The 26522-nt window shown below is 44.3% G+C and overlaps 1 protein-coding gene and 1 long non-coding RNA gene across 4 annotated transcripts in view; one reads left to right on the plus strand and one right to left on the minus strand.

The window, feature by feature from the left end:
- Positions 1-13585: 13585 nt before the first annotated feature.
- Positions 13586-14894, minus strand: LOC142883795 (uncharacterized). Its single transcript, XR_012926082.1, has 2 exons — positions 14604-14894; positions 13586-14464 (listed from the first exon to the last, which is right to left on the minus strand). It is a non-coding gene; the product is annotated as an uncharacterized LOC142883795 (long non-coding RNA).
- LOC142883793 (phosphofurin acidic cluster sorting protein 2) overlaps positions 13834-26522 on the plus strand; it is a 52733-nt gene continuing 40044 nt past the window's right edge. Inside the window, exon 1 of one of the 3 annotated variants that reach the window (XM_076018999.1) lies at positions 13834-14217. In XM_076018999.1, coding sequence (XP_075875114.1) covers positions 14012-14217 — 206 coding nt within the window. In that variant the 5' untranslated portion in view covers positions 13834-14011. The remainder of the gene's footprint in view (positions 14218-26522) is intronic. The other 2 variants (XM_076019000.1, XM_076019003.1) reach the window with 2 other exon arrangements.

Consider the following 26522-nt stretch of genomic DNA (forward strand, 5'->3'; position numbering starts at 1 on the left):
CTTTTCAGTGAGGCCCCAGGGGACATTCCCTGGGTTGTTGATTCACATTCATTTTCTTTGTCATTGCCTTGTTTGGGCTTGGTAAATGCATTTCTTAGAATAAAGCACTTTCTGCGCCTCAATAAGTTCACAATATTCAATTGCAAGATCAGTGTGATTATTTTTGCTTTGAATACAAGCCATCATAGTTAGCTCGGAATGCTTAAAGAACAACAAAATTAAACAAAATAAAGCTAAAATTGTCACTATTAACCAGTTTAAAAATCACAGCAAAAAAGTGTTCAGTTTGTGGACAGAATCAGCCAAAAGCACAAAGTCAAAAGTGTTCTGAATATCAAGATGAAAACCTGTCTGCCTCATAGTCCGTCTTATTAATCTTAATTATATTATCTATACTCATTAATGCACATTAAAATGTGTATCTTGTGTGCAAATATACACAACTAAATAGTCCTGGTCATAATAATTGCACTTTGACTTGTATTGCTCAAGCTTGCTCAGTGTACAATGTGGGTGGCACATTGGTGCAGCAATGTGGAGTTTGCACACTCTGCCCGTGTCTGCCTGGCTTCCTACCTCAGTCCAAAGACATGCACTGTAGGTTGATTGGCATCTCTGAGTTATCCATATAATCATGAGTGTGGGCGGTTGTTTGTCTCTGCATGTTTGCCCTGCGATCAACTTCAGCGTGTGCACTGCCTTCACTCCTATATAAGGTGCAAAACGCTCCAGCCAGTCAGCAACCCCAAGTACAGGATAATTATTGACAAAAAAAAGGACAGCAGTGACCAGATTTTAATTTGATTAAACCACATTTTATAACAGGTCTTAGTGGGGGTTTTTTCTCGAGTTTGCCCTCAATCGGAATTTCCCCAACTCAAATAAAGTCTCAGATCAAATAACTGCAAACGTCGAGTGAGTGCCAGTACAAAGGTGAATCCTTCAGTGCCAAGGTTGAGGCGCTGGTGTTAAGGCAGTGCTGAGGTCGGGCCTGGCTCCTCAATAATAAATGACAGGAAGGCTCGGCCGGACAGATGTCTGGGCCGCTTCCTCGGGAAGATGGTGTTTGCACTCAGAGGATCAATGGGTGATGGTGGTTTGTCAGATGTTGCCTGTCGGATTTTGTGAGCGCATCTCCGGAGATCTCCAAGGCAACGCGACAGTTCCCGTGTACTGTTTGCACTTTTGTCTTCCGTTCAAACACACACCTTTTTTTTTTCGTTTTACTTTGTTGTCCTGTGTGTGTCGAGGGGAGGGGGAAGGTTGAAGGCATCCGTACTTACAAACTGGTACCCTCATCTCCATGATGTCTCACTTGGCTTGACTTGAAGCATTTTGAAATTTTGAAGGCACTTTCCTGTTCAGAAATGCTTCTTTGATTGACAGAGTTCTTAAAATCCAGTCATTATGAGATTTTTATTTGTATGTTTGTTTGTTTGTTTTTACCACTACTCTGACTTAAACATTTTAGTGGACACACTTTCTATCTATAAAAATCTATTTTCTATATATCGCACAACCACTATACTAGAGGCACAGTGCATGTTAGATGTGTTGGAGATGAAGCCAGTTTAGTAGCATTAGTTTAGTAGTAGTAGTTTGAGCATATCAGAGGAAGGAGAGTGATGTGTTTCTAAGCATACATATATGTGTCGTATAATATATGGAATATCTTCAGAAGGAAGGAACTGCCAGGCAAAGAGGCCTAGAGGAGGAGCAAAGGGGAGATTTATGGATGTAGCGAGAGACGAGGATGCAGAAGATAGGTTGATGGAGGCAGATGATTGGTTATGGCACAACCTGGAGGAGCAGGAGGAGGAAAAGAACGAGACAAAGACGTCATCAGTGTGCTGACAGCTTATTGTATAAATAGCTCCAAACATGTCAGTCATGCAGTGACAAACAGTGGGTCATGTCAGTCAGCAACTCAGTGAAATCCTGACAGAAAGACACCACCAGGGTTTATTTAGGGGTGTTATGCCTAAAAAAAAACTACTGGATTTAGTGGATTGTGATCGAGGTATCCAACTGCAAACACTGTTTTTTTTTCACTATTATCATTATTTTAGTGAAGTGATGGAAATTAGTTGAAATTGACCAAAAATAATAAAAAACAAGTGAAATGACCTTTGGAAATTTGGTATTATCACATTATTGAGACATGTTCATTATCATATTCATCCTGATAGCTGTCTCCTTATGTTTTGTTGTTTTTGTAATACTACTTCTGACAAATTCTCAATTGTGTGACAGTCTAACCTGTTCCCCAGAGATTTAGGGGTGGCTGACAGCGGTTAGTGCCTTGCTGACAGCAGCAAACAATTTTTTTGCAAGTCACGGACACAACGAGCCAATGTGTAAGCTCCCAGCAGAGAATCAATTGCCAAATACCAATGGGGGCAACATAAAGCACTGTCATTTTCAGTAAATTGTTTGGAAAGAGTCCCTCCGTTCAAGCGTAAAATATCTCGCTTGACGTCAGTGTTGCAGTGTTTTTTCCTTGTTATTTTATCGAACCCCATTTACTTACCGGACATTGGCATATGCACATTTGTTCATTTTCTTTGGAATCTTTTCAAGGCCTTGTATACTTTCCTTTTCAACCATCTTTTCAACCATCTGCTGCATGCCGGCCAACTGCATCCAGTCAGCTTTTGTTCTTTTCTTTTTATACATGAATAAAAACAAATTGCATTTTCTTTCCCCATTTCTTCTGCGCCGCTAGCACCAGGCAACTTTAGACATATTCAGGGCTTAATGCTTGCCACATGTGGGACTAACACCAAGAAAGCAATGTGGATTGGATGTGGGGTGATTATGTGAGTAAAAATATTAGACCCCCTGCTCCCTCTGACATAATACCACTCACGTTGGCTCGTGCGCAAAACTGCGACAGCTCACCCAGACCCCGCAAATACATCTTAATCCCATTTCATTCCGTTGCCGGTGGTGTGTTCCTCTATGGCTGGAGCACGAGGACAGATAACAGTTTGAAATAAGTTGAGTAATTAACCCAGAAAACTTTGATGAAGTTCTTATTGATTAACTGGGCAATTAAACGTGATGAGGTGCGGGAAAATTCACGCATTCCTGAGACTTAATTCCAGATCCTACCGTGTTGCGCAGACAGTTGATGAATGAGCCGGATCAAATATTTCCCCCTTGGTTGACTGTTGTGCGGCATCTTCATTATGTTTTGACAAGGGACTTCACATCCAGAAAGCTGTTTGGCCTTCAGAATCCCTGCTAAAAAAAAAAAAGAAAAAAAAAATCAAACAAGCGTTAACCATCTCAATCCACGAGTAAACAGATTCTCCTTCCTCGCATCCTCCCCTCCACCTCCTCCTGCCTCCCGGCTTCAACACCGTCCGCGTGAAAGTTAATAACCGCGATGTCAGCTCAGGAAATCCAAGGGTATGCTGATGGAGATGTGGATCTATTAAGATTGGTGTGAGAGGTTGAATGAAGTGGCGAGGGCTAAGCAGCTTTGGGGGTCGCGTGCTTGCGCCGAGGAGACGGAGCCGAGTCGGTGAGGTGACAGCTTGCGGACAAGATAATATAAACTTCAATAATAGGAGAAGGGGGACAATAAATCTATAATCTGCACCCCAAGATGTGATAACCCATTAGCCGCATAACGATAGCATCTGGTCCCCACACTCCCTCCCTGGCACGAGATAACAGACCGTTTTACATTTCAGTTCCTCAACGCCGCTCTGATCCCTTTGGCCCAGGCGGCGTCTAGCAGCCGCAGCAATCATCCGCACAGCCGCACATAAACAAACTCTTCTCGAACCGCAGACCTCAAGAAATTAACAAGGCTCATTCTTTTTATGTGCGCGCAGCTGTTTCCCACACAGGCTTGAAATGACCTGAATTTATCAGCGAGCCAACGCTGTGTTCCAAATTGGCTTTCAGCTTTCATAGCTGCATTATTTCATCTGCGGGCTTTGGAATAAATCTGCTCTGTCTGTCACTTTCCTCGCCTCCCAAAACTTAAACAATGGGCGTGCAATAACAATAAAGCATTATTTTCATTCTTTTTTTCCATCTTATTTAGTAGATGCTGAAATACACCAAAAATTCTCATCAGCGTGTCAGATTCAGTTCTGCTTTACTCTCAGCGAAAGCTGGACACAGCCAATCAATCAGGTGATGAGCATTGATAAGCTCCTGTTCCATATGGTCAACCACTTTTTGTCAGAGCCCCAACCATTTTACCGAGTTTTGCATCAGAAAGAAAGGGGGCAAAAAATAACTGTTACCCTTGAAGGGGGCAAAATACATCTCCGCATTGCTGCGTGAAAGGCTCGCGTGGGTGTGTTTCACATGAAAAACATGCGAACTGATGAAGAGTTAACACCAGTTCAGCTCTGCAGAAAGATCAGACTATGGATTTCATAATAAGCTTTATATAGACTGCTGTTTTACATACTCTGTTCACATATCTGGGTCAAATACCCCGCTGAGAACCTACCTAAGTTGTGTCTTCTCTGGAAAACGGCGCTTTGATTTGTCTTTGCTTCCCCTCGCCCTTCAGCTTTCTGTCACACTCAACTGCGTGTCAAGGCACGCTGAGAGTCTGCGTGGGATTTTTGACACAAAACAAACTATACTGAGGCATTTGACGCAGAGTGGGAATATGCAAAAGCTGTATTCCCATTGTGAGTTAAAACTCCGGGTCATGTTGTTGATCTTTGAGGCTGACCTTTGGTCAGCTTTGAAATTGTACGGTGTGTGAGCGGGTTCATATTAAAGTGCATCAAATTCACCCGGCCATGCCAGATAGAACATTTTCTAAGCCGATTTATGCTGTGGAGCCATCTGGTCAAAATGGAAAGGTGGTTAGAATAATGATCTGTAAGTCGCACTCAAGACATGTCGCCCACCTAGAAATTCATTCTTTGGTCTTAAAGTATTTCAAAAATATACATCCAGTTCTGATAAAACTGATGCTTGCTTGGAAAACAACCAAGTCTCCTCTGTGTCTTCCATCTGATGCTGTATTTCTCGTTGTCTTACTCCGGGGCTTCTAAGTGCAGCTTGATTTGCTCTGTCACAGCTGAGAAAATCTAATTGGTAAGTGAGTCCAAGCACAAACCTATTGGAATTTGGGAAGTTGGATGAAATGATTATTTCAGTGTTGAAATCCTAGTGACAGCAAAGCAAGCCAGTTGGAGAGCTCCAAGTTAAAGTTATACCTATAAACCAGCTACGGAGCCATCCATACGTTTTCTGTTTCCACTTCCCTAACAGGGAGAACACGCAAACCACACACAGAAAGTCCAGGAAATTGAACCCCCAAATTTCTCACTGTCAAGCCACAGTGCTAACTACTGCCACCACTAGTCTCAACCATATATTGCTATACTAGCTAACTAAATTGTTCAATAAATCAATCAATCAGCGTTTATTTGTAAAGCACTACGTCACATCCAACACTAATACAAAGTAATATTAGTGAATCCTTCCTGTGCTTCTTTAAGTTCTCATTAAAAACATTACCAAAGCAGTTTCGGCTAAACCGATTTAGCTTCTTCTGCATGCATAGCATAAAGAAAGGGAGGACTCGCGTGTGACAGCAGCAGTACCAAGCATATCGTATCCACTTCCTGTCGTCTCGCAGCCATTCCTCACACCGTCCGGCGTCACATTTGGTTCACTACATTTAATGGGCCAGCGAGACTTGGCCTGGGGTAAGTTTTAATGAGCCAGTAGATTTGTGGATCATATTCACTTCAAGAAGTTTGTGAAAATAAAACTAGACAAATGGGACTGCTAAGAAAAGGCAACGCTTTAGTGGGCTCTAACTTTTAATTAAAAATTTATTGTAAATTAGGGCACAGTCAGACAGTCTGGGGCACTTTGTAAAGCCCATATTTTGCCCAATGTAGGAAAAATGCTCTTCCGGTGTCAGTTCCACTTTATCTGATTTGGCAGCTGCAGTAAATATTTGCCAGTTTGCGAGAGCTTTATTTGACACAAACATGAGTCTTTTTGCAAAATGTGAGCGGCTCATTTTGTTTTGAGAAACTCCTGCCTGTCCGGACGATACAGGTCACACGCACAGAACTGTAAAACGGCGCCAACAGGACAAAGCCAGAGCTGTTTTTCCACCCCCTTCCCCCGCCCTTCTTCAGGGAGCGTTTGCCAAGCGATCCTTTGCATGTTCCCGTTCTGCTCCGCCTGTTAAATGTCTCTATAGGAAGAGCAATGAGAAATATCTGTGACAAGTCGGGGGACAAAGGTGAGGTCAAAGCGGGCACTGTCGACGCTCGGGATGGGCTGTAACGTTTCCTGTCACAGCTTGCTGCCTCCTGAAGGGCAAGTTAAAGCGAGGACGAGCTCTTTTTTTTTTTTTTTTCTTCATTCATTTATTTATTTATTTCGCACCAGCAGTTTGCAGCGCTTCCTGTCACCTCTCAGGAAACAGTGGCACTTTCACTGCGTGACTGGCAGCTTGGATAAACGTGGCCTATCCGCAGCGCGGCGTGGGCGGCATTAGAGAAACAACAACATCCTGAGCCGCCGCGCCTGCTGGGGGGCTCGCAGCAAGGGCGCCCCATCCACACATCAAAGCAGAAATTTGTTTAGTACTTCTCGGTCCGGTCCACGCAGGGTTTTGTCTACGTTTCTATCAGCCTGAAACGGAATTATTAATGCTTTGTTTAATAATTAACATTTAGCGTGAATATTATCAGCGCAAAGTAAGTTTTGCAGTAAAAGCAACTTTTTCAAAAATCACTTCGGGCCAGGGAAGTGTGCGTGAGCCGTGCACGTGGTTGAGAAAATAAACATACTCCAGTAAACTTCATTCCAGTGCTCGTGCTCAGTGGTTGGAGCGCACACAGTGGCACACAGTCATTGTGAGCAGCAGGGAGTTCACATTCAATATAGTTTCTTAATGTTTTCATCCACACGTCATCAGATGTGCTGAAACACAGACATGAAAACAACAGTCAGAATCTTATGCTTGCATTTTATCTCGAGAGAATGTTTTCTTTACGCCAAATTAAATTTTATATATATATATATATATATATATATACATCAACAATTGGAATTATCCACAGCCATTCAGAGGTGGCTTCTTACAAAGCTGTTAAGATGCAGCCTTTAATTACCTATTATCAAGCTGCCCCCCTGCAACAGCTTTCAAAATAGTGATGATATCACACAGGCCAATAAGATAATACTTTGCGATGTGCCTTTTGTCTTTCTGTCATATCTGGACATAAGACAAATTACATCAGAAGCAGCTCTTATTTTACTCCACACAGTCTAATTTATGTTTAGTAACTCAAATGTAGGTAGAAGGGAGTTTGGGTTAGGTTAAGTTCTTTCTGGACATTCTTTCTTGCCTGACAATGAAATTCACCTTGTACGCCTGAGCGTTGCGATAGATAGTATGTCTCTGATGGCCATGCAGTCTTCTATTTTTAATCTCTCCATGGCAGACAGTTCACTTAGCAGGAATGTGAGGACGAGTCTGCTGCGTTTGTTATGAATTTTGGCTCCTCCCACATACCACCGCCGCTGCTGCTTCTTCTCCAGAAAATGTTAGAAACCTTTGGCAAAAACCTGAGGAAAAAAACACAAAGAAACTCTGTAAACCATTTAGAATTCAGCTGCACGGGTCTTCAAAGCGAGAAAATGTCAAATGATTTCAGGCGAGATGGAAATGTCAGGTTGTCGTCGTGCCTATAAAGAAGTCTCTCTACAAAGAGCTAGCTGTCGCTACCCTGTACAATCCTTTGAGAAAAGAACGAGAAATGTTTTTCTCTTAACCTTCACCATCACACAGGTGCTATTGTAATCTGTTTTCAACAAATTGACCATTCTTACCGCTTAGCATACAGCTATGGGAGTAAAGAGCTGTCTGTCCTGTATGTCAGAAGACTTTAAAGGACCTCTGATTAGCCTTGATGGTCCACATTCTACTTTTGAAGTGTACTTTGGTCCCGACAACATGCCTAAACTTTTTTTTCTCAGTGGTGGCGGAGACAGACCCAGGTTTGACTTCCACACATCAAAACGGTTGTATCATCTGCATGCCTCACACAGGACGCCGCAGATTTCATTTCAGGCACATCCTCCCCTGGCAGCACCGACCCACGGCGGCCTTTCAGCACAAAGACGCGTTTCTCGTCCATGGACTGGGAGGGGGGACTGTGATAGACAGATACCTTTTTCGATTTCATGGTGAAAACTCGCTGAGGCTCGGGTTGTCTGATTCCAGTGGAGTTCAAAGGATTGAGGAAGAGCAATCAGACGTACCCCAGGGCTGCCATTTTGGATATCTGGGTTAATAGTGGAGAAAACATGTGGCAGTGAATTCAGCCGCACAACTCAAAAGCACAGAAATAATCAGCAAAGCTTAAAAGGGCCTCATTAAGGAGAGCTGTCTCGCCGTCTAACTTGTCGCCAAGCCTGGGATTTTTTTTCTTTTTCTTTTTCTTTTTTATTTTTTTGACCTGCGCTTCTTTTTTACTATGGGAAATCTAAATGCAAAACGATTCCCGTTCAGCTATGGCTCTCATCTGGGCACATTAAGAAGAGGGGAGGAGAGAGGACAGGACGGCGCTTGTGCTTCTGCTTAAATAAGAATGTTTAATGGCCGCACACCCTCCCCACCCTCCACCCCCCCGAATGCTGGCCAGCGGCCAGAGGTGGCTTTTGAAAGGCTCACCTGGCTGTGCAGAGAAACCAGGTCACAGAAGACGCTTTGGTCCGCGGGACTCATGTGGGGCTTTTGTCTTTTCCCCCCGTCTACTTTCTCTGCGACCGACATTCATGCAAATGGGCTCCACAGCCACAGTCTCGCTCGTCCTCTTTTGTAAAAGCGCTTCGTCCAGAAACACAATGAGCACCGGGGGAATCTGCTTGCGCATTCTTCAGAGATCAGTGGAGCTGCACCATTGCCACTGAATGGATGGGATTTATGAATTTGCTTTGTGCAGAGTCCATGTTCTGTAAGATCAAGATTCAAGGCTTATGCCCATGATGCCTCCCTTGATATGCATGCTGTATGTTGTAACAGGATTATTATCAAGTGCTCCCGTCCTCTGTTTACTTGCCTTTGCGCTCTCGTCTTTGTAATCATTCTCAACCCGCCCTTGTTGTCGCTATATGCGTAAATCTGCACATTGTGCATCGCACACACTTGCCATAAATGTGTGGAATAAAGAAACGTGTTGGCTCGATCTAGTGTGGGCAACATTCATGTGCAAATATGCTCTAAGTTCTTTCAATCCACAGATGCATTCTGGTTGCGCTGTCTTTATGTGATGATAATGGGCCTATGTTGAAGAATCCTGCCATAAAGAAACCTCCAAATGAGATTTTTCACGTGTCTTCACTGGGGTAGGTAGCGAAACGAAATTAAGAATCCGTCCCCTTTCTCCCATGATAAAATGAGGCTTTAGAAACCATTAAGCTCCACTAAGTGGCACATATCACATGGTAAACACACAGAGAGAGAAAAGACGAGGCGTTTTATTATTTTGTCTCACAAAGACACTTTTGACTTCACTTACATTTTAAAGTATGTATATAAGTGTGCTGCTGCCTATTCAAATTGGAAAAACAATGAAAGGACAAAATCAGAAAAAAATTGGCAGTGGAATGGGAGAGTTATATTGTGGGACCACAGGTTATTGCTATCATGTCAGACTTTTCATTCATTTATGAATGCCTCCCTTTAAAATTGACCTCTTATACCCGTCAGTGAATTCGGAAATAAAACCCACAGATTTTGAAATTAAATGCTAAGAAGGGATGGAAGCGCAGCTAAATTTGACCTCAGTTTATCCATCTCCAGCTGGCAGCTGCTGAACATAACCAATGCAACTGTGTAAAACATTGTAGCATGTGATGCTTAAAATTGACCTTTTAGGTGCAGAACCAAAGGGTCTAAATCTATAGTGGCCTCTTATTGTAAATACAATATAACAATACATTCATAGCGTTCTTCAAAAGCTCGAGCTGTGAATGGAAAGTCTCTGATATCACAACAGAGAGAAGCTTCTGTTTCACCCTTTCAGAAACATTTGCCCTAATTCACAATATCTTCAGAGTCAGTATCTCTACACAACCCTTGCAAAAGCATAATGATGCCACCTGAGTTGACTAGAAATGCAGGAAATTGTGCATTGATTGTATCAAATGAGGGATATGATCCGTGACATCTAATATCCTTCATTTACTGGGCTTGCAAAACCTTAATTACATCAGCAGCTTATCTGAAGCCCTTGGTGTTTTGAAGTGTGATTAGGAGTGAGAGGTGTTCAGACGGCTTATGGAGGAAAACGAGATGTGTCTCACATTGATCCACTCCACTGTATCAGGCTATGTGGCAATCTTTGCGGCACATTACAAATAGACAGGACATTTAAATTGTGTCTGACTGCTCACTGGAGACCAATCACTCCTCACTGAACCCGGAGCCGGCTGTAATATGTGTGTGAAATGAGAAACATAACAGTAATGTTGTGCACAGTTTCCCTGACGTATGAGATCCCCTGCAAGTCATGTTAAATGGGTTGGCTCTGATTGGCCAAACCATTTTTTCCCTCTCCTTCCACTGCGGTTTCTCCAACCGAGCCATCAACTGCCTCCTTGTTCACAGACAGAATATGCATGCAGATATGTTTTAGTTTAAAGTCACAGATGTGGGAGAAGAAAAGTAAACGTTAAAATATTCATGGGTGCAATTTAATTGGGGGGAAAAGGGAAAATGTGAACGCTTGAGCGTGTCTTTTCTCGTTCACTTAGTGTTTCCATCATCACAAAGTCTGAAGTGAGTAGGAAGGCAGATGTTGATTCTGGCTCCAGTCAGATAAACAGTTTCTGTGCTGCATAACGCCCACACACACTATTCATACAAATCTGCAGCATCCTAACTTCCTAAATTCTTCCGGGGTCAGGGAATGTCTGCGCATAATTTCTTTTGTGCCTCTTTGGTGATCACTTTTCGTCTTAATGTGCTAATATGCCACAGATTGTGCTATGTACGATCTTCAAATGCATTTAACTGCAAACGTAATGATAATACTTAACAATATAATGCGTTCACTTACCGTTGGAGCATTATCAGGTGGAATTTGTTTTTTTTTGCAAACTCACCGGAGACTAACCTGCTACTTTTATTCAGTGGTAGAAACTAGAATGATGTGATACACGTTCTGTACTACAAATACTTTGATTTCCAACATGACATGTTTTTTTTCATCCCCATTTGCCAACTCATTAGAGGCCTACATAAAGCAGTTTACCTTCTTACTCCTCTAACACTTGATACTATTGATTATGAACAAAGCTTCTTCAAAAGTGGTTTGCACTGAATGCAGTCTCATTATTTTAAGTTGGAAGTCATGATGTTTGATTTACAACATGTAATGCCTGGGAACAAAACAAAAAGCTATACAGATGCCATTGCGTAAGAATAGAAGTTAAAGTAGGTGTGTCGTTACTTAGTGATACCGTCGCACATTTGAGTTGTGCAATTTTCCAGCTGAGGTACAGTGATGAAGAAAAAGAAAGTTTTGTTTTAAGCTTGCAATCAAAGGCCGGCTCTTTAGAACTGTTGACATTGATTGTGTGGAGGTGGCATGCAGAACAATGTCGCAAACAAAAGCACCAACCTAAAAATAAAGAGCTGCCTGGAAACCGCTAAAGCGCCATGAGAGATCTGTCAGAAGAAGGCAGGGGAGGGAGTGGAAGGAGGAGGCGGGGTGTGGGATGCAAGATGCGGTTACCTTCAAGATGATGTGAGAAGTGAGGAATATCTGCTTCCTGCATGCAAAGGTTCAGAGACACACACTGTGGTGATGATTGCTCTCCAACCTCAAGCTTTCAGATGGACTCTCAGAAACTTTCTTTACAGGAAAGGCTGTTTTTTTTTTTTAAGAAACAAAAAACTCTCTTCTATAGCTCAAGGCCTTTCCTTACACTTGACATTACGATTTGAACAATTACTTTGATTCAGTCGAGGAGGGTGCCTGTCACCGTGTTACGTGACAGACTACTGCTGGAGTATTTTAATCTCCTCTCGAGAACTCAATAAAGGTGAGGGGTTGCAGTATGAGGTTGTCACACTGTTGCTGAAACATCAGCGGCGTCACCCGCCCACTCTCACTTTTAGATAGCGGAGCTCGCGTTATCACTGCGAGTAGTGCAGAGAGTTTGCCATCTAGCGGGCGGATTTAAAAGAAACACCTTCTACTTTTAAGTCAAGTTATTGTGGAATAAAAGCTTTCAACACTAGGTGGAGACACACTCCATAAATGTATTATGTGATGTATTGGGAAAAACTAGGAGAGTAAAAAGATTTTTTTTTTTAAAAACAAAAAAACAAAAATAAACATCTCGTGGACAGTGCATAGTGAGGATATTATACATGGTCAGATGGTCAGAACTTAGCTTTGTATTCACACAGTCATACGGTTTTCCAGGTGTTTCCTTCTTCCTGACAGTTTAAATGACACAGCGTGAAATGCAACAGGAAAGCTGGAATTATGACTGTGCTATTAGGCCACAGTTTTTGACTGTGCAAACTACGTGACATTGAGCCAAAGAAGGAAGTATGTTTCGTTCACTCAGTTTGAATAGGCCTGTCATACGTCACCCAGCCCCCGAGAGCGTGTTTGGTCATGTTAGCTTTTGAGCCCGTCTAGTCACACTTCCAGTCAACGGGTTTCACAACAGCGTTCAAATGCGAGAACCATGCACCTACATTATAATTATGTGATGACGAAATGGCAATTCATGAATAAAAATGTAATAATGTGAGATAGTGCCACATTTTATTTTATTTTTTTTACATGAGCAGACATTTTTGAATATCAGAAATTTAACAAGTGGAGAAAATGGGACTTTAAAGTGTATTTTTTTTTTTTTTTTTTTTTTTTTTTACAGCGGCTTCCACAAACACAACTATGAATGCACCAACTACTTTACATACCATCTATCGTGCGGTCTTATCGCTCCAGAACACTTACCACTTGATGCCAGTTTTACAGCCATCGCCTGTCATTTAAATAAACACTGGAATTTCTCCCCTTAACGACCATAGTTAAAATTGTACTTTTACAACAATTACAACTGCAAGAGTCGCTCCACTGGCATTGGCATTGTGCCTGCCTGGCAAGATATACTGTAGGACTGACCATACAGCTTGGAGTTGCCTGTCCAGCACCTTCTTGTGAGAGCACACAGTCCATTCTGAACAGGTAATGAATCAGGTTAACCTAGTGCACTGTTTTGGCAGGGGGACCGTCTTCCCATTGCAATTCATTGAATTGTAAGAATATTATTATTATTATTATTATTATTATTTCCATTAAAGAGGACCAGTCATTTTTTAAAGTTAGGTAGCTGACAGTGTGTTACTTTAATTCAATCCAAGAAAAGGACCATATACACATATGGTCCTGGCAATTATGTTATTCCCTCTGTGTAGCCTTGGTCATGCCTTTGATCTGCTTTAGCTTTATGTTTGTGACAGTGAGCTATGTTTCACTTACCATTATGCATACAACACGATTTTTTTATTTTATTTTTATTTTATTTTATTTTTTTAAATATATATATAAGTATTTCGTATATGCTTTTACAGCATGCCTTGCCGTTTCTGAGAGGCAATTTCAGAAAGAGCGGAGGTTTGTTAGGCTACATTGGCTATTCGCTAAGCTAAGCTTATAGAGCTACATTTTAAACGATCTAACTCTGCAAATGTTTGTTGTTGTTGTTTTCTTAAACAGCATGAAGCGTGCGATCAGAGCCGTGCGTTTTTTGAAGGTAGGTAAATAGAGAAAATGTCCCATCCACGAGGCGGGGACATGCTGCCCCCTATCAGTACTGACATGCCCCGCCCCGCCTATCAGCATCTCCAGTCGGCGTAGTGGAGCTGGGAGTCTAGTGGAGCAGGAGCAGGAGAAGGCAGCACAAGAGTCCCGCGGCTCCCGCGTTCGTCCGACACTTGGCTAGAGCTGCTCCCCAGGCAGTGGAGGTGATGATGGCGGCGGCTGTAGAGAGAGGAGGCGTTCGGGCCGCTTTCCTGAACCCGAACAGCGGTGGCGGCGGCGGTCCGGGACCAGCGAGCCTCCCTACCGGAGCGTTAGCCGGTGCCGTGGTGATGGGCTCCGGCAGCATGCCTGTGCCCATGAACCTCTTCGCGACCTGGGAGATAGACCGCTCATCCCCCAGCTGCGTTCCGAGGTAACGTTACAACAATGCTGTGAAACCCCACGGTGCATGCTGCTCTTGTTTTGCCACCACGTCTGTGACATGTCGCTCATACAACGCCCTGGTTCGCTGTAACGACAGGCAAAGGGGGACTGGGGCTTCCACACATTGCTAAACACCGTTGGGTTGGGTGGCTTACGAGCAAGCTAACTAGCAGCCCGGCTAATGCTAAAGCTACCTAGCGGGTAGCAGTGGTTTGGAGTTACTTTGAGGTTGTGTGCTAAAAGGAAGAAATATATTCTGTTAAACAAATACTATATATTCAAGCTTTTAATTCGAATAAACATGTCAAGCAAGCCCTTTGTTTAAAGAACCCTTGCTTGCTTAATTAACTTGCTTGCGACGATGTATATACACACCATGTCTCCAAGTGTGGAATTGTTTAGGTCCCAGGTATTAATGACACCGTTATAAAATATGACTGTTGTTAGTTTGACTCAAAAGTTCAGCTTTACATCCGGATGGTCCGGAGTGTTGCTGTGGCTCTGCCTTCTGCTTTGTGCCTGTCCGTGTCTGTTATTACACGTCCCTTTGTCCGTATAAACTTAAGTGATTTACGCAATGCATGCCATCTAATAGCGACGCGCCTATAAATATACAGTGACACGGATGCCAAGCCGCCTCAAAGGAAGCGTGTATCATTTTTATTCTCCTGCACCACCACGGTGGGTCGTTGAAAGCGTCCCGAGCTCATGCACCTCGCCTCCGACCAACTTGATTTTCGCGTTTACGCCGCGGAGTGTTTATGTTTATGTCCGCAAAGCTCGGCTAACAGGTCGTAGCGCAAGCCATAGGACCAACACAGAAACACATCCCCCTTAATGGTGTTGACACAGCAGCTGGCTGTGGCGGAGGCAGTCAGCGGCGCTGATCGTCGCTTTTTGTGCCGTAGCCACGCATATTTTATTCGCTGGCACCGCCTTTGTGCGATCGCTCGTCAATTTCAGCGGCATTGTGGAGTGATCGCGCATTAATACTCACCGTGCCCAAGCAGGCACTGCTGCTGCCACCTGACCAGAAGGCTCCCGGGAGCTGTGGGCACATTAATCAGCTTTGACCTAGATCTGTTCCACTCATCGGAAGTGCAGCGGGCCTGCAAGGGGAGGGTTCTCCTCCACAGTCGATGTGTTTTTGCACGCTGGCTCTTCGGCGCCTGCATGTGTGTGCAAGTGTCAGTGAGGATCCAGCATGGGTGTGTGTGTGTGTGTTGTGTCGTGAAATAATTATGATCTACTTTTACTGTGTTGGTTTTCATTTGCGGTTGTTGTGATCTTTCGATTTCTGTTTCGGGTTGGGCAGCCCAGCTGACAGATAGGCAGGCAGCTACAGCAAGAAATGATTTTGATTTTAAGGGGCAGTGTTGCTCTTCAATTTTGCAGCTCGCTAATTGTGTTGAAGATAAATAAAACAGGATGATAAGGTTTTGCCCAAGAGGACGTTTCCCATGTAGCCCTTAGATCTTGTAAGACAGCTGTTTTCCGAGCACGCTTCTGATCCTGGTGTCTTGCAGGTTTTTAAAACCACTGGCCCACTGACAAAAGCATGTCGGTGCATTTGCAGCTTGCACCACACATGGAACTTTTATTAGCTGCATCTCTGCCTCAGCATGCTGCGCCCGCTCTGCGTGGTGGGTGACAGGGTGCCGTATTAATGATGGATAAGGATGAGGATCATCATGGATTATTGATGAGACGTGGGAATAAAAGTTTACCTCCAATTGTTCAGCAGAAGCCTGCAGCGGAGCGAGACGTCAGTGCTGAGGTCGTTTGTTACACCCGACCCTTGATGGAATAGAATAGAAATGCATGTACATATTAGAAATCAAGCAGCGATTGTTTTGTTTGTTGTTGCACTATGTCCAACATTTTCCCATGGTGGTTCAATGTAAACCAGGTATTTTGCCAAGTAATTAGCCGAGCCTTTTTCTGCTTTATGTGGACTTGGACTAGATTACCGTTTGAGTGCTCACACAGGGCCCAACCCAAGGTCTGTTTTAGGGATTCTCCCTTGGCATTCTTTCAGGGGCTGGGCCGTTTTGTGTGCAGCTGTTTGCTCCTCAACTAGCCTGTTGCAAAAAAAAAAAAAAAGTGGGTGTCCAGCGACGAGGCTCCGTTTCACACGAGGGCACATGTCTGTCAGCAGTTGACTTTTTTTTGTGGGTGGTACATGAAAGCACCCCAGATGTTATTCATTAAAGAGATTGTGTGTGCTTTTTATAAGTGATCCTATTAGGCCCGCGCTACTTTGGTTACCAGAGGCAGTGCTTAGGGGGAAAATATTTTATTTCACAATGGAAAATATGTTGTCAGCCCTTTTATGTCCTCGGAGCTTTGGACTATTGGGATGCTCCTTATCCTGATGCTGTCGGAATGATGAGACTGAGCCTGTGAATTCAGGACGTCCGAATTTCTATAACCTTTCATTTGTACATACTTACCGATTATAAAATGCAAGTGGTTTCTTTCACAAAATATCAAGCCTATTTATCACAGATGCGAGTGCTATCTTAATGCTACCACAGGCTTGCATATCAGATTTTATTGCTGCGCGGGATTTTACTTTTTGATTTTCTCCTACGTGCTGATGCAGTCTCTGCCTCGGGTCCTTTTCAAACATATGTGCAAGCGCCGTTGTGCTCCGAGCTGTCTGTCAGTCTGCAGACTCATGTGCACATGGTGTTGCTCTTGGAGATGAGGTGCTGCAACATATGGTTTACCACACATTCCCCTAACTCTGCGCGCAGCGAATCGCTGACCCAGGCACGTCAAACGGTGTTGAGCACCAACCAGAAACCTCCATGACACTAAATGCTCAAGGCAGATTCATCAAAGGGTGGGTTTAAATGTCTCTTTTCATCTACAAGAGAGAGTTTATAGTTGTAACTGCCAAAACATGTCTTGTTTACAGTATGCCTGCGTGATACTTTCAAAAACCAGTGGAGCAATAAGCGTGTCGGATGTTGCAATGATTCACGGCGAATACAGAAATGCAGCGTAACACACAGCCGCTGCCGGTTTGCTTTTTGTTTCCTGCTAACGTGGCCCTCACAGAGTGGGTTGAGTGTTGGTAAAAGGAAACCTTCCCTCTCCGACAAGTTGAGAGAAATGCAAGTCACTACAGCTGATGTGTGTCACAATGGACTGACTTGGTTGTATTTCATCATAGTGTTTTTAATCACTTGAGCGGAGCGCGTTCAGTAACCCGCTAAAGTCATTTCCCTTCAACCACAATGTTGATTTCACTCTGTACCGCATGTGCTTTAAGTCACTTGTGACTAACCACAACTAATAGCAGCTCCTTGGGTGTTGTGCGTTCACATGTGCTATTCTGCCAGCCTCGGCTGTAACCAGCTATTATATCACTTCCTCTTCCTTTTCTATGGTCTACAACCACTCTGCCCATTATCTTCTGACCCCTGAGATCAACAGGGTATTTTCCTACACACAACCACTGCTCACTGGATTTTTTTTTTTTCTCTTTTTGGGACCATTCTGAGGAAATCCTAAGGATGGTCGTGCCAGTGTGAAAATCCCAGTAGATCAGCCGTTTGTGAATCGCGCCAGCCCGTCTGGCACCAACAACCGTGTTCACCACGTTCAAAGTCACTTGGATCGTCGTTCCGATGCCGGCTTTGAACGTCAGCAAGTCGTCTTCGCCACAGACGAGTTGCTGCCATGTGGTTGGCTGATTAGGAATTTGTGTTAAGAAGCAATTAAACATTTTCCCTAACTAGTGCAGTGCCCGCATTAAGCATATAAACGCAAGAAGAGACAAGGCTATGTGCTATGTGTATGTACTCAACCGCAAAAAAAATGGAAAACAATGATGGGGAATTGCAATATTGCAATTTCAGCTACTTTAGCCAACCTGGCTTTGGAACCCGCTAACCCGCTAATACCAAATCTTCTTCAAGTTGATGATGTAAATACCATCACTTTTCCTCTTGTACACGTACTGATCCAATCTTGTCTTGCAAGAGCGTAGCACAGTAATGTGGAAGTCATTGTGACATACCTGGGTTATATTATTGCAAGAGGCATACAAATATTTGCACGCTACAGACAGGGGGGGGGGGGAACTGCATTTTCAGATGGATACCAGTGTCTTGTTGTTCCGCAAAGCATTTTGATAATACTTTGAGCAGTCAAAGTCACTCTCTGCTAGCTTTGAGCGTATAGCACATGTAGATGTTGTTGGATTATTTTTTTTTAGACCTACTTGCAGCTCAGGTGTGCAATGCTTTGCGTGGTAGACTCGGTGTCACTCAAAAGCAGCTTTGATTTGTTTTGTTTGTTCCGTGCTTTTCTGCGTCCTGACCTTACTTTCTGTTGCACTGGCTCTGAGTTCACAGGTCTGTTTTCCTTTGCTAAGAAACAAGTGGGAGGAAAACACACTGCAGCAACTTCACCCATAATTACAGAGCGAACTCACCTTAGCCATTTGCGCAGCACACCAACGGTAATGAAAGTGATTTAAGTTTGTTTGGTTTTTTTTTTGCGTATACAATAAGTGAAGCAGTTTGCTCAAAACCCAACGGGCTTGTTTTTGACCCTGAGCAGGTCAGCATTTGTTGCGAGAATGATGTGGTATTTGCAGGAATGCAGAGGTCAGCGCGGTGCCATGTTTATCTACTAACAATAAAGAATGTGTAAAAGCAGGAGAGGGCTGCTGGCTCCCGCCCAACTTCACGAAACCTTCCCGGCTCGGGTTAGAAAGGGGCGACCTTTGCCGTCCTCGCTGCCTTTCCGAGGGCAAGCCGGACGAGCTGCTTTTGGCGCCTCTCTGAATACATTTGCGCCGCCGCTGTTTCGACGGAAAGCTCACAGGCGGTAAAAAAAAGTGAGCGACGCAAACCCGACTGAATGAGGGATCTGGATGTGTTTCCGCGCGACGCGCTCTCTCGCCGAGTGTTTTGACTCTGGAGTACGTGTCTGGCTTTCAAGTACCACTGGTCGGGTCGAGAGATGTGTGGAACCCTCGCAGGAGTTTCCCCGCATGCACGGAACGGCGTCTTTCCGCTCAGCGAACAGCTCTCTCGGCCCCCCCACCCACCCCCTCCGGCAGCCTGATTCATGCGAGTCCCAAGATGACCCTCTTCTCCGGCGAGCGACGGAGCCGTCTTCGCATTAATTGAGCCGACTCTGCAGGCTCCGGTCAGATGTTTGATTCTTTCTGCCCCAGTTTTGTGTCATTTATTGAATTTGGTGCATGCCGCATGCCGGAGAGTGAAAAAAAAAACACACACACACACACACACACACACACACACACACACACAAACTTGGGCCGGGGCCAAAGCAGCTTTATTATGTGTTGTTTATTCCAGGCCAGTGGAGATGAAGCCATCGGCCCCTTTGTACTTGTATCCCCGCACACGGCTGTTTTTAACGAAGCTGGAAGTTTGAGAATGTAGCGTGCAATCCGCACCATCACCCGTGACCTTAATCTCCCCCGATTTAACGTCCCTGCATGTTCATTTCTCAAGCCAAAAATGAAACTCATAAATCGCGATTGCAAACAAAGGCCCCGGACTTAGATTTATAAGCTCACTATCCCCTTTCGCCCCCCCGCGATGACCCGTCCGTCTCAAGGCCGGGGATATTGTTTCTCCCGGCAGGGGAGCCGCGCTAATCTGATTTCATAACAGGAAAAGATGAGTTCGTAATCTGATGCCGCACACAGACGTGGTCTCCTTAATCCCTCCTCTTCCTTCTGCAATCATAAATACCCCCCTCGTCTCCCCCCCTATCCACACGCACACACACACACACACACACACACTCAGACACACGAGATGGTGACGCCGCACTTCACGCCCATTTGTTTACAGTTGCGGCCGGGCAGGATCCGCTGAGGTGAGACGTGAAGAACGGCCGCGGGTTCAAAGCTCGTCGGGGTTCGTCTGAGAATGATGCGAACGCAAGAGACGTGCTGAAAGCCACTGAGTTCCAAGGTTGGAAGTAAGAACCGAAGAGTGGTGAAGTTTTAGCAAGGGTTGCCCCACTTCACACCGCTTCAAACACGCCACTGCCGGCAGCCGACCAATCGGCACGCTCGCCCTCCCACTTCTCTGTGCTCACTCCCACTGGCTGAAATGTGTCAAGAAACTCTTTTGGTTTCCTTCCCTCGTCTTCCTGTTGGAGGAGGAATTTCCTTGGGAAACGTTTTGCATTCCTGGCAACTGGAAGGCTGCTGCTAAGTCAGGCTGCTTCACTCCCTCCCCAGACCCCCACCCCCACCCCCTGTTCTGTTGTTGACCAACAAGCTGTTCTGGCGGGGTTGGGAGGGGGGGGGGAGGGTATGGTGGCGTGATCGGGGGCCCCGATAGTTCGCCTCAACTTGGACGTTTTAGCCTCCGACTGGCCAAGAGCGTCACAGGAGGAAGCAGGCTCGGACCGAACAGTTGAGTTCCTCACAAAAGGGAAGAAAATCCCCCCCCCGTCTGCCCCCAAACACACACACACACACACACACACACACTCACAAACACACAGACCGAATGAACCTCAGCATGTGAGAAAGGCCAGATACTTATGTGGGTGGATACGGGGTCTCTGCTAGCAACGAGTCCCCTCGGCTTCCTGATCCGACAGGCGAGGCGGGCGAGCGTGGGGTGAGGGGTGGGGGGCTAAGGGGGGTTGGGGGGGACCGTCCTGTGACGCAGGGGAGGGATCCTGTCAAAACAAGCACTTTGGGGACATTGTCTCTCATCTCATATTTCTCTCTCTCTCGCTCACTCTCTCTCTCGCGTTCGCTTATTTCCCACCTCTCCCTTTCAGGCATTTCCTGAGCCGCGTGTGCCAGCAGCGGCAGCGGCAGCACAAGAGGCCATTATCGCCCTCGCAGAACACAATCACGTTCGGATGAATTGGCGTAAACGAAGGGTCGATTTGTAAACACGGGGAGGGCCGAAGGATCCAGCGTTGCATTCCTTCACTGACTCCGCCCCCAAATAAAAACATTCCCAGCGCTCATTGTCTCACTCAGATATTTTTATTGACACAATCTCTTCCCCCCCCCCTTCCCCTAAAGCTCGCTGCCATCCGCATAATCCCGACGCAAACGCCAAGAAAGAATTAGCTCCTTAGCTCCTCTGCCCACGAGTCGAGGACAGGGGAACAGAGTGTCGCCTCCGAAATAGCCGCGATCTGGCCGCCCTTCCCACTTGTCTAATCACAGATTAAGGAGTCTGAACTGTCTGGAATCCTCTGTCTCTCCGTGTACCCTCTCTCAATTAGAGCAAAATATGTTTTGCGGGCACGAGAGAAGGTATGAAATTGCGGAATTTGCGTCGTCATTGCTCATTATTCAGTTATTGATCGTAAAGCCTTGTTTTCGTAATGGTCCTTCGTGGGATTTTCATTGCATTTTTAAGAGTAAAACACACATTAGATTGGCGATAGCAAGAGTTGAACAGCTCTCGTGATCCTGACGCTCCATCAGAGGCGCCATATGGCCCGTATGAAATATTTACGGACAAACTGATTACGCTTTTTAGATGGAACGTCAGCACAGTTTGCATGCGGGGACACTGACAGCGAAACTGTTTGGTCGGCCCTCATTTTCACTCATCTAAACGGACCCCCGCGTGATTGAGAAGTATCATCTCAACCGGCCTCCCAAGATTGTTGCGGAAAATACCACTCAAATATTCATATTTTAATTGGTTGATTTTAAGTTGATATTCCAGTCAACGAAGGCTCCCTGGGGGGGAATGGCACTTATTTCCCAATGTAGACATTTCATCTAAATATTTATATGCATGAAGGAACTTCCATAAGCAATGCCTCCTATAAGTACGGGGATCACTCTGTTTTGCAATTCCACAGTACACAGTAATCACTTCTTCATTATCTCTGCATCTCTGTATGAGTTAATGCACTGATATGGCTGATAGAGAGAAATTGGTGTGTGTGTGTGTGTGTGTGTGTGTGTGTGTGTGTGTGTGTGTGTGTGTGTGTGTGTGTGTGTGTGTGTGTGTGTGTGTGTGTGTGTGTGTGTGTATAGACATATATATATATATATATGTCTTATTTGTATGTATGTATGTATATGTATGTTTGTGTATATATATATACATATATATATATATATATATATATATATATATACATATATATATATATATATATATATATATATATATATATACATATATATATATATATATATATATACATATACATATATATATATGTGTGTGTGTGTGTGTGTGTGTGTAGTTGTTTCCAGGCTAGTTATTGCTTTATATAACAAAAACGCCAAAATGTTTTGGCAACTATTGATACATTCTTATCAATCCACACTGTTTATTTTTGTATATCATTTCATAGAGACAGTCCTACACCACAATGTACTGTCTAGTCTCTGTGGATGTTACGTAAGCAGTATCCATCAGTCTTGGGTGTTTTTCCTTTTACTGCCCCTATTATTAGCGACATGGCACAGCTTATTTTGCAGCATGGCAGCGTGGCAGCAAGAGTGCTGCGAAATAGTTTGAGCGTCGTGCGTGCGTGCGTGCGTGCGTGCGTGCGTGCGTGCGTGCGTGCGTGCGTGCGTGCGTGCGTGTGTGCGTGCGTGCGTGTGTGTGTGTGTGTGTGTGTGTGTGTGTGTGTTTCCTTGCAGTGCTCTGGCTTTCCCCACAATCAAAAACATGTATCACAGCACAGGCTTTTTTTTTGTGGCCAATCAGCGTCCCTGACCAACAGCACCAGCTGCAATCTGGTCCCTTGCTACCCGCTGTTGCTCAAAAGGAGGATCGGTTTGAACGAAAAAAAAATACAAATTTCGCTTGCATTTCCCTGGCGATGCGTTGTGCGTTCATTCCCCCCCGCCCCTCCCGCTCTTCTGTTCCCCCCACGTTACTGCCGCATGTTAGCCATTGCATTTTAGAGAGCAGCAGAACAATTTAGCTTATTTTCCACCGTGATTATTTTTATCATTTCTCTCATTTGCTGAATGTTTATCGAGCCGTGGGAGGAAACCTGATCACCATGGAAAAGCCCACACACCACACAGGCAGTGAAAAAAAAACACATGCAACCTCCACTCAGAATACAAAGCTGGAGGTGAATGTGTTAGACCCATCACTGAGCCACTGCGCCGCCCTGGGGACACGGAGGCCGGCATCAAACTAAAGATCTGGTAAACAACAGCGGTGCTCGCAAGCGAAAATATTACAGCAGGAGAGCAGCGATGCGTTCTCCCATTTTCCCGTCGGTATTCTGATGGAGTTTAGCATGAATACGGTCTTATGGGTTGCATTAATGTGCAACGGAGCAAACGGCGCAGCACTCGGCTTCAGCCTTCAATCCCTGCAGGTCTGGCGTGAGCGCGTCATCTCTTCCCCCCTCATGCAGCTTTAATAGTGACAAAAACTGGAATAAGTGCAGGTTGCTTCAACGACTTTCAATGCGGACGCATTGAGAAAGCAAGGAGGGGGGGGGGGATAGCATTTTGCTTACATAAGACAATTGGGGTTAGCCAACAGGGACCGTGACGCCCATCTGGAAAAGACGGGTTTCAAACCAACAGAAGAAACAGTCTGTAAAATATTTAAAGTGGCTCCGTTGTGACCCATTTTTCAGATTTAATCGATGTATTTTTTTTTGTGTGTGTGTGTTGGCCTCCTTCCATCAAGATACAATATTTGTTTGAGCTGTACAGGCCTCACAAAACAAGTGTTTCTCTCACTCACCCTGTCTATTTTTTTGCTCCCCGCTCACTGCCAGCGCAAGCTAGCAGGGGAGACGGCTACCGTCTCTCATGTAGTGATGTCTAGCACGCATTTAAGAAAAAAAAAAAAAGTCTGCAGAGGTTTTACAGTGAGTTATCATTATCAAACTGTCATTATCAGTTTGATAATGATAACTTCTTACCTAGAATGTCGGGCAAAATCCAAACGGCTTGTTTCATCACAGTAAAAGCCATCCATAGAAATGCACAAGTTGTAATTTCCCCATACTTGGTGTGTCAGTTGACATGACAGTAACGCAAAAAGACTTGTTAAAGAGCTGAGAGACTCTGTTTTTCATAAAAGAGCCCCTTTTTATGAAAATCTGAGTCAGAACATTCTCATATTAAAAACAACTGGGATTTTTCTTTTCTTTTTTTCATTTAAACACATCACTTTTAGATTAAAAGAAACTAGTTAAAGTCCAAAATGGTGAAGAAAAAAATGAGCAGGTCAAATGGAAAACGGGTCAATCATTAGAAATATGATTATAGTCATTTGCTCATGCCTTTCATTTTTGGTGATATCAGTCATGCATTTTTAATGCTGAAGGCAGATGATTTGTTTTAGGCAGGGACATTTGATAATTGCTACTTTTAAAGTCACTCTGTAACTTGCTTTTCTTTTACAAGTTCCTCATCTATGGAGTTACACATACCAAAACACTCTCCAGCAAAAATGGGACCAGGAGGTTGTTTTAGTGCAGGCAACGTACAGCAGAGAAGCCTGCGAGTGCTGCTGATTTCAGTTGCTCTTGGCCTGCAGTTGTACCGATGTTCCCGGTCAGTAGGCTAGACGGGAAGATTGATTTAAGCAAAGCTTTGGCCTTGAGCTTTTGATCCTGCTAGTACTTTTCTGGCGAAGGAGCGCTGCTGCCTGTCCACGCTAAGTGGATTTCAGAGTTCAGTCAGAATATTGGTGTTGTTGTTCAGGATCCGTCCTCAGTTTTCGCTCTCAATATGCGAGATTGTTTTGAGGTGATTGGTTGTGTCAACAGTGGACACATTCAAAGAAAAATGACATTATGACTATGTCTAAGTATATTAAAATTTGCTTACGTTGAAGATGTGTTGTAATGTCTGAAGGCGTCAGAGTTGGAATAGTCGTAGTATGTTTTATTGTTATGTTATTTTGAAATGCTGTAATGTCATTTCAAATGATCAATTCAAATTTCTATAATTCCTGAACTTCCCCCGAAATGTCTTTCCTGAACTATACAGACTTTTATTTTTCACTTCATTTTTTTCTGTGAGAGGAATTTTCAATTATATTATTCTGTAGTTTTATTATGCTTCAAACGAATGCCGAATGTGGGCTCTGGTCAATATTCCCCTGAAGTCCATTGGAGAAAGCAGAAATTGTGGCCTGAAATGCACTCCTCTCGGAAAGCATCCCTCGTGTTTTTTCCGACTTCCCTTCGATGTTGGCCTTTGAAAATATGTTGTGTCTGCAAACCGGGGGCCCCTGCTGACGTCATCAGTTTGCGTTCATCACGAAACAAAACAAAAAGCTTTAAGCACTGCAGTAACAGCAAAAAAAAAAAAAAAAACTTGCAAAAAAGAATGTCAGAGTCGTGTTGAGTTTCTGGAAATGAAGTTTGATGGCCGAGCTCTGGTGCAGCACGAGCCCGTACGTGCAATCGGCTGTGAAGTCATTGACTCTAGAGAACAGGTCTGATGTGGTTCTGCATCTGGAAGCACTGCTTGTAAAGAGGGAAATAATTTCTCATTTTGGGCATAATTTTAGGCTTCAAACATAACTTGCCAGCGAACCCTTTATTATTAGAAAAACTCTTTGAATGGCGCAAGGCCACCCACACAAAACGAGTGCACCGGTCAAAACACTGAGTCACACTTCAAAGACACAGATTTTTCCTTCTTTTTTTTTTATAGCCTAAATCACCAAACACATCCAAAAATCTGTCCCGCTTACATAAAATTTGCGGTAATCGCTTCAGTCGGATCCCGCCGCAGCGACTCTGGAGCCCTTTGACCGCAGAGTTCACAAAGACTGTATCACAGAGTATTAAATCAGATACGAGTGCAGGTGTCATCAGCTATTGGAGACAGAAAATAACAGCTTCATCATTTGCCTAATCCCTTTCTTTCTTCGAAATGTACCCCAGCATTGTTTTACACCTGAGCGATGGCATTGGTGCTCATGCCCCACGGCCACCTGCTGGCTTACCTAAGCTTAACTCCAACCCCCCAGCAGTGACATAACGCAAAGTCAGCATCAAACGAGGGTTTGAAAAATGAATTTGCATCTTTCGGCCCGTCAGTCCTCCTCAACAGCGGTGTTTCTGTTCAAAAGTTGCTTTTTCCTCTGGAGTTGATTGCACCTTCATCATTAATTATTTGCTGTGCTGGATTGGAATCCTGAGGCGCACAAGATAAAACTATAACTACTACTGCAAGAAGACCTTTTTTGTTTTTTTTTGTTTTTTTAATGTGATTGTGTTTCTGTAATTCTATTCTATTCAAGTATTCTCCTCCGGTTCTGAGAACACTTGCTTCGCACAGCTCGGGTCGAGTCTTCAGTAATA

This window comes from Nelusetta ayraudi, unplaced genomic scaffold, assembly GCF_046127955.1.
Source record: "Nelusetta ayraudi isolate G7.1 ecotype Tasmania unplaced genomic scaffold, CSIRO-AGI_Nayr_v1 ptg000008l, whole genome shotgun sequence".
Lineage (NCBI taxonomy): Eukaryota > Metazoa > Chordata > Actinopteri > Tetraodontiformes > Monacanthidae > Nelusetta > Nelusetta ayraudi.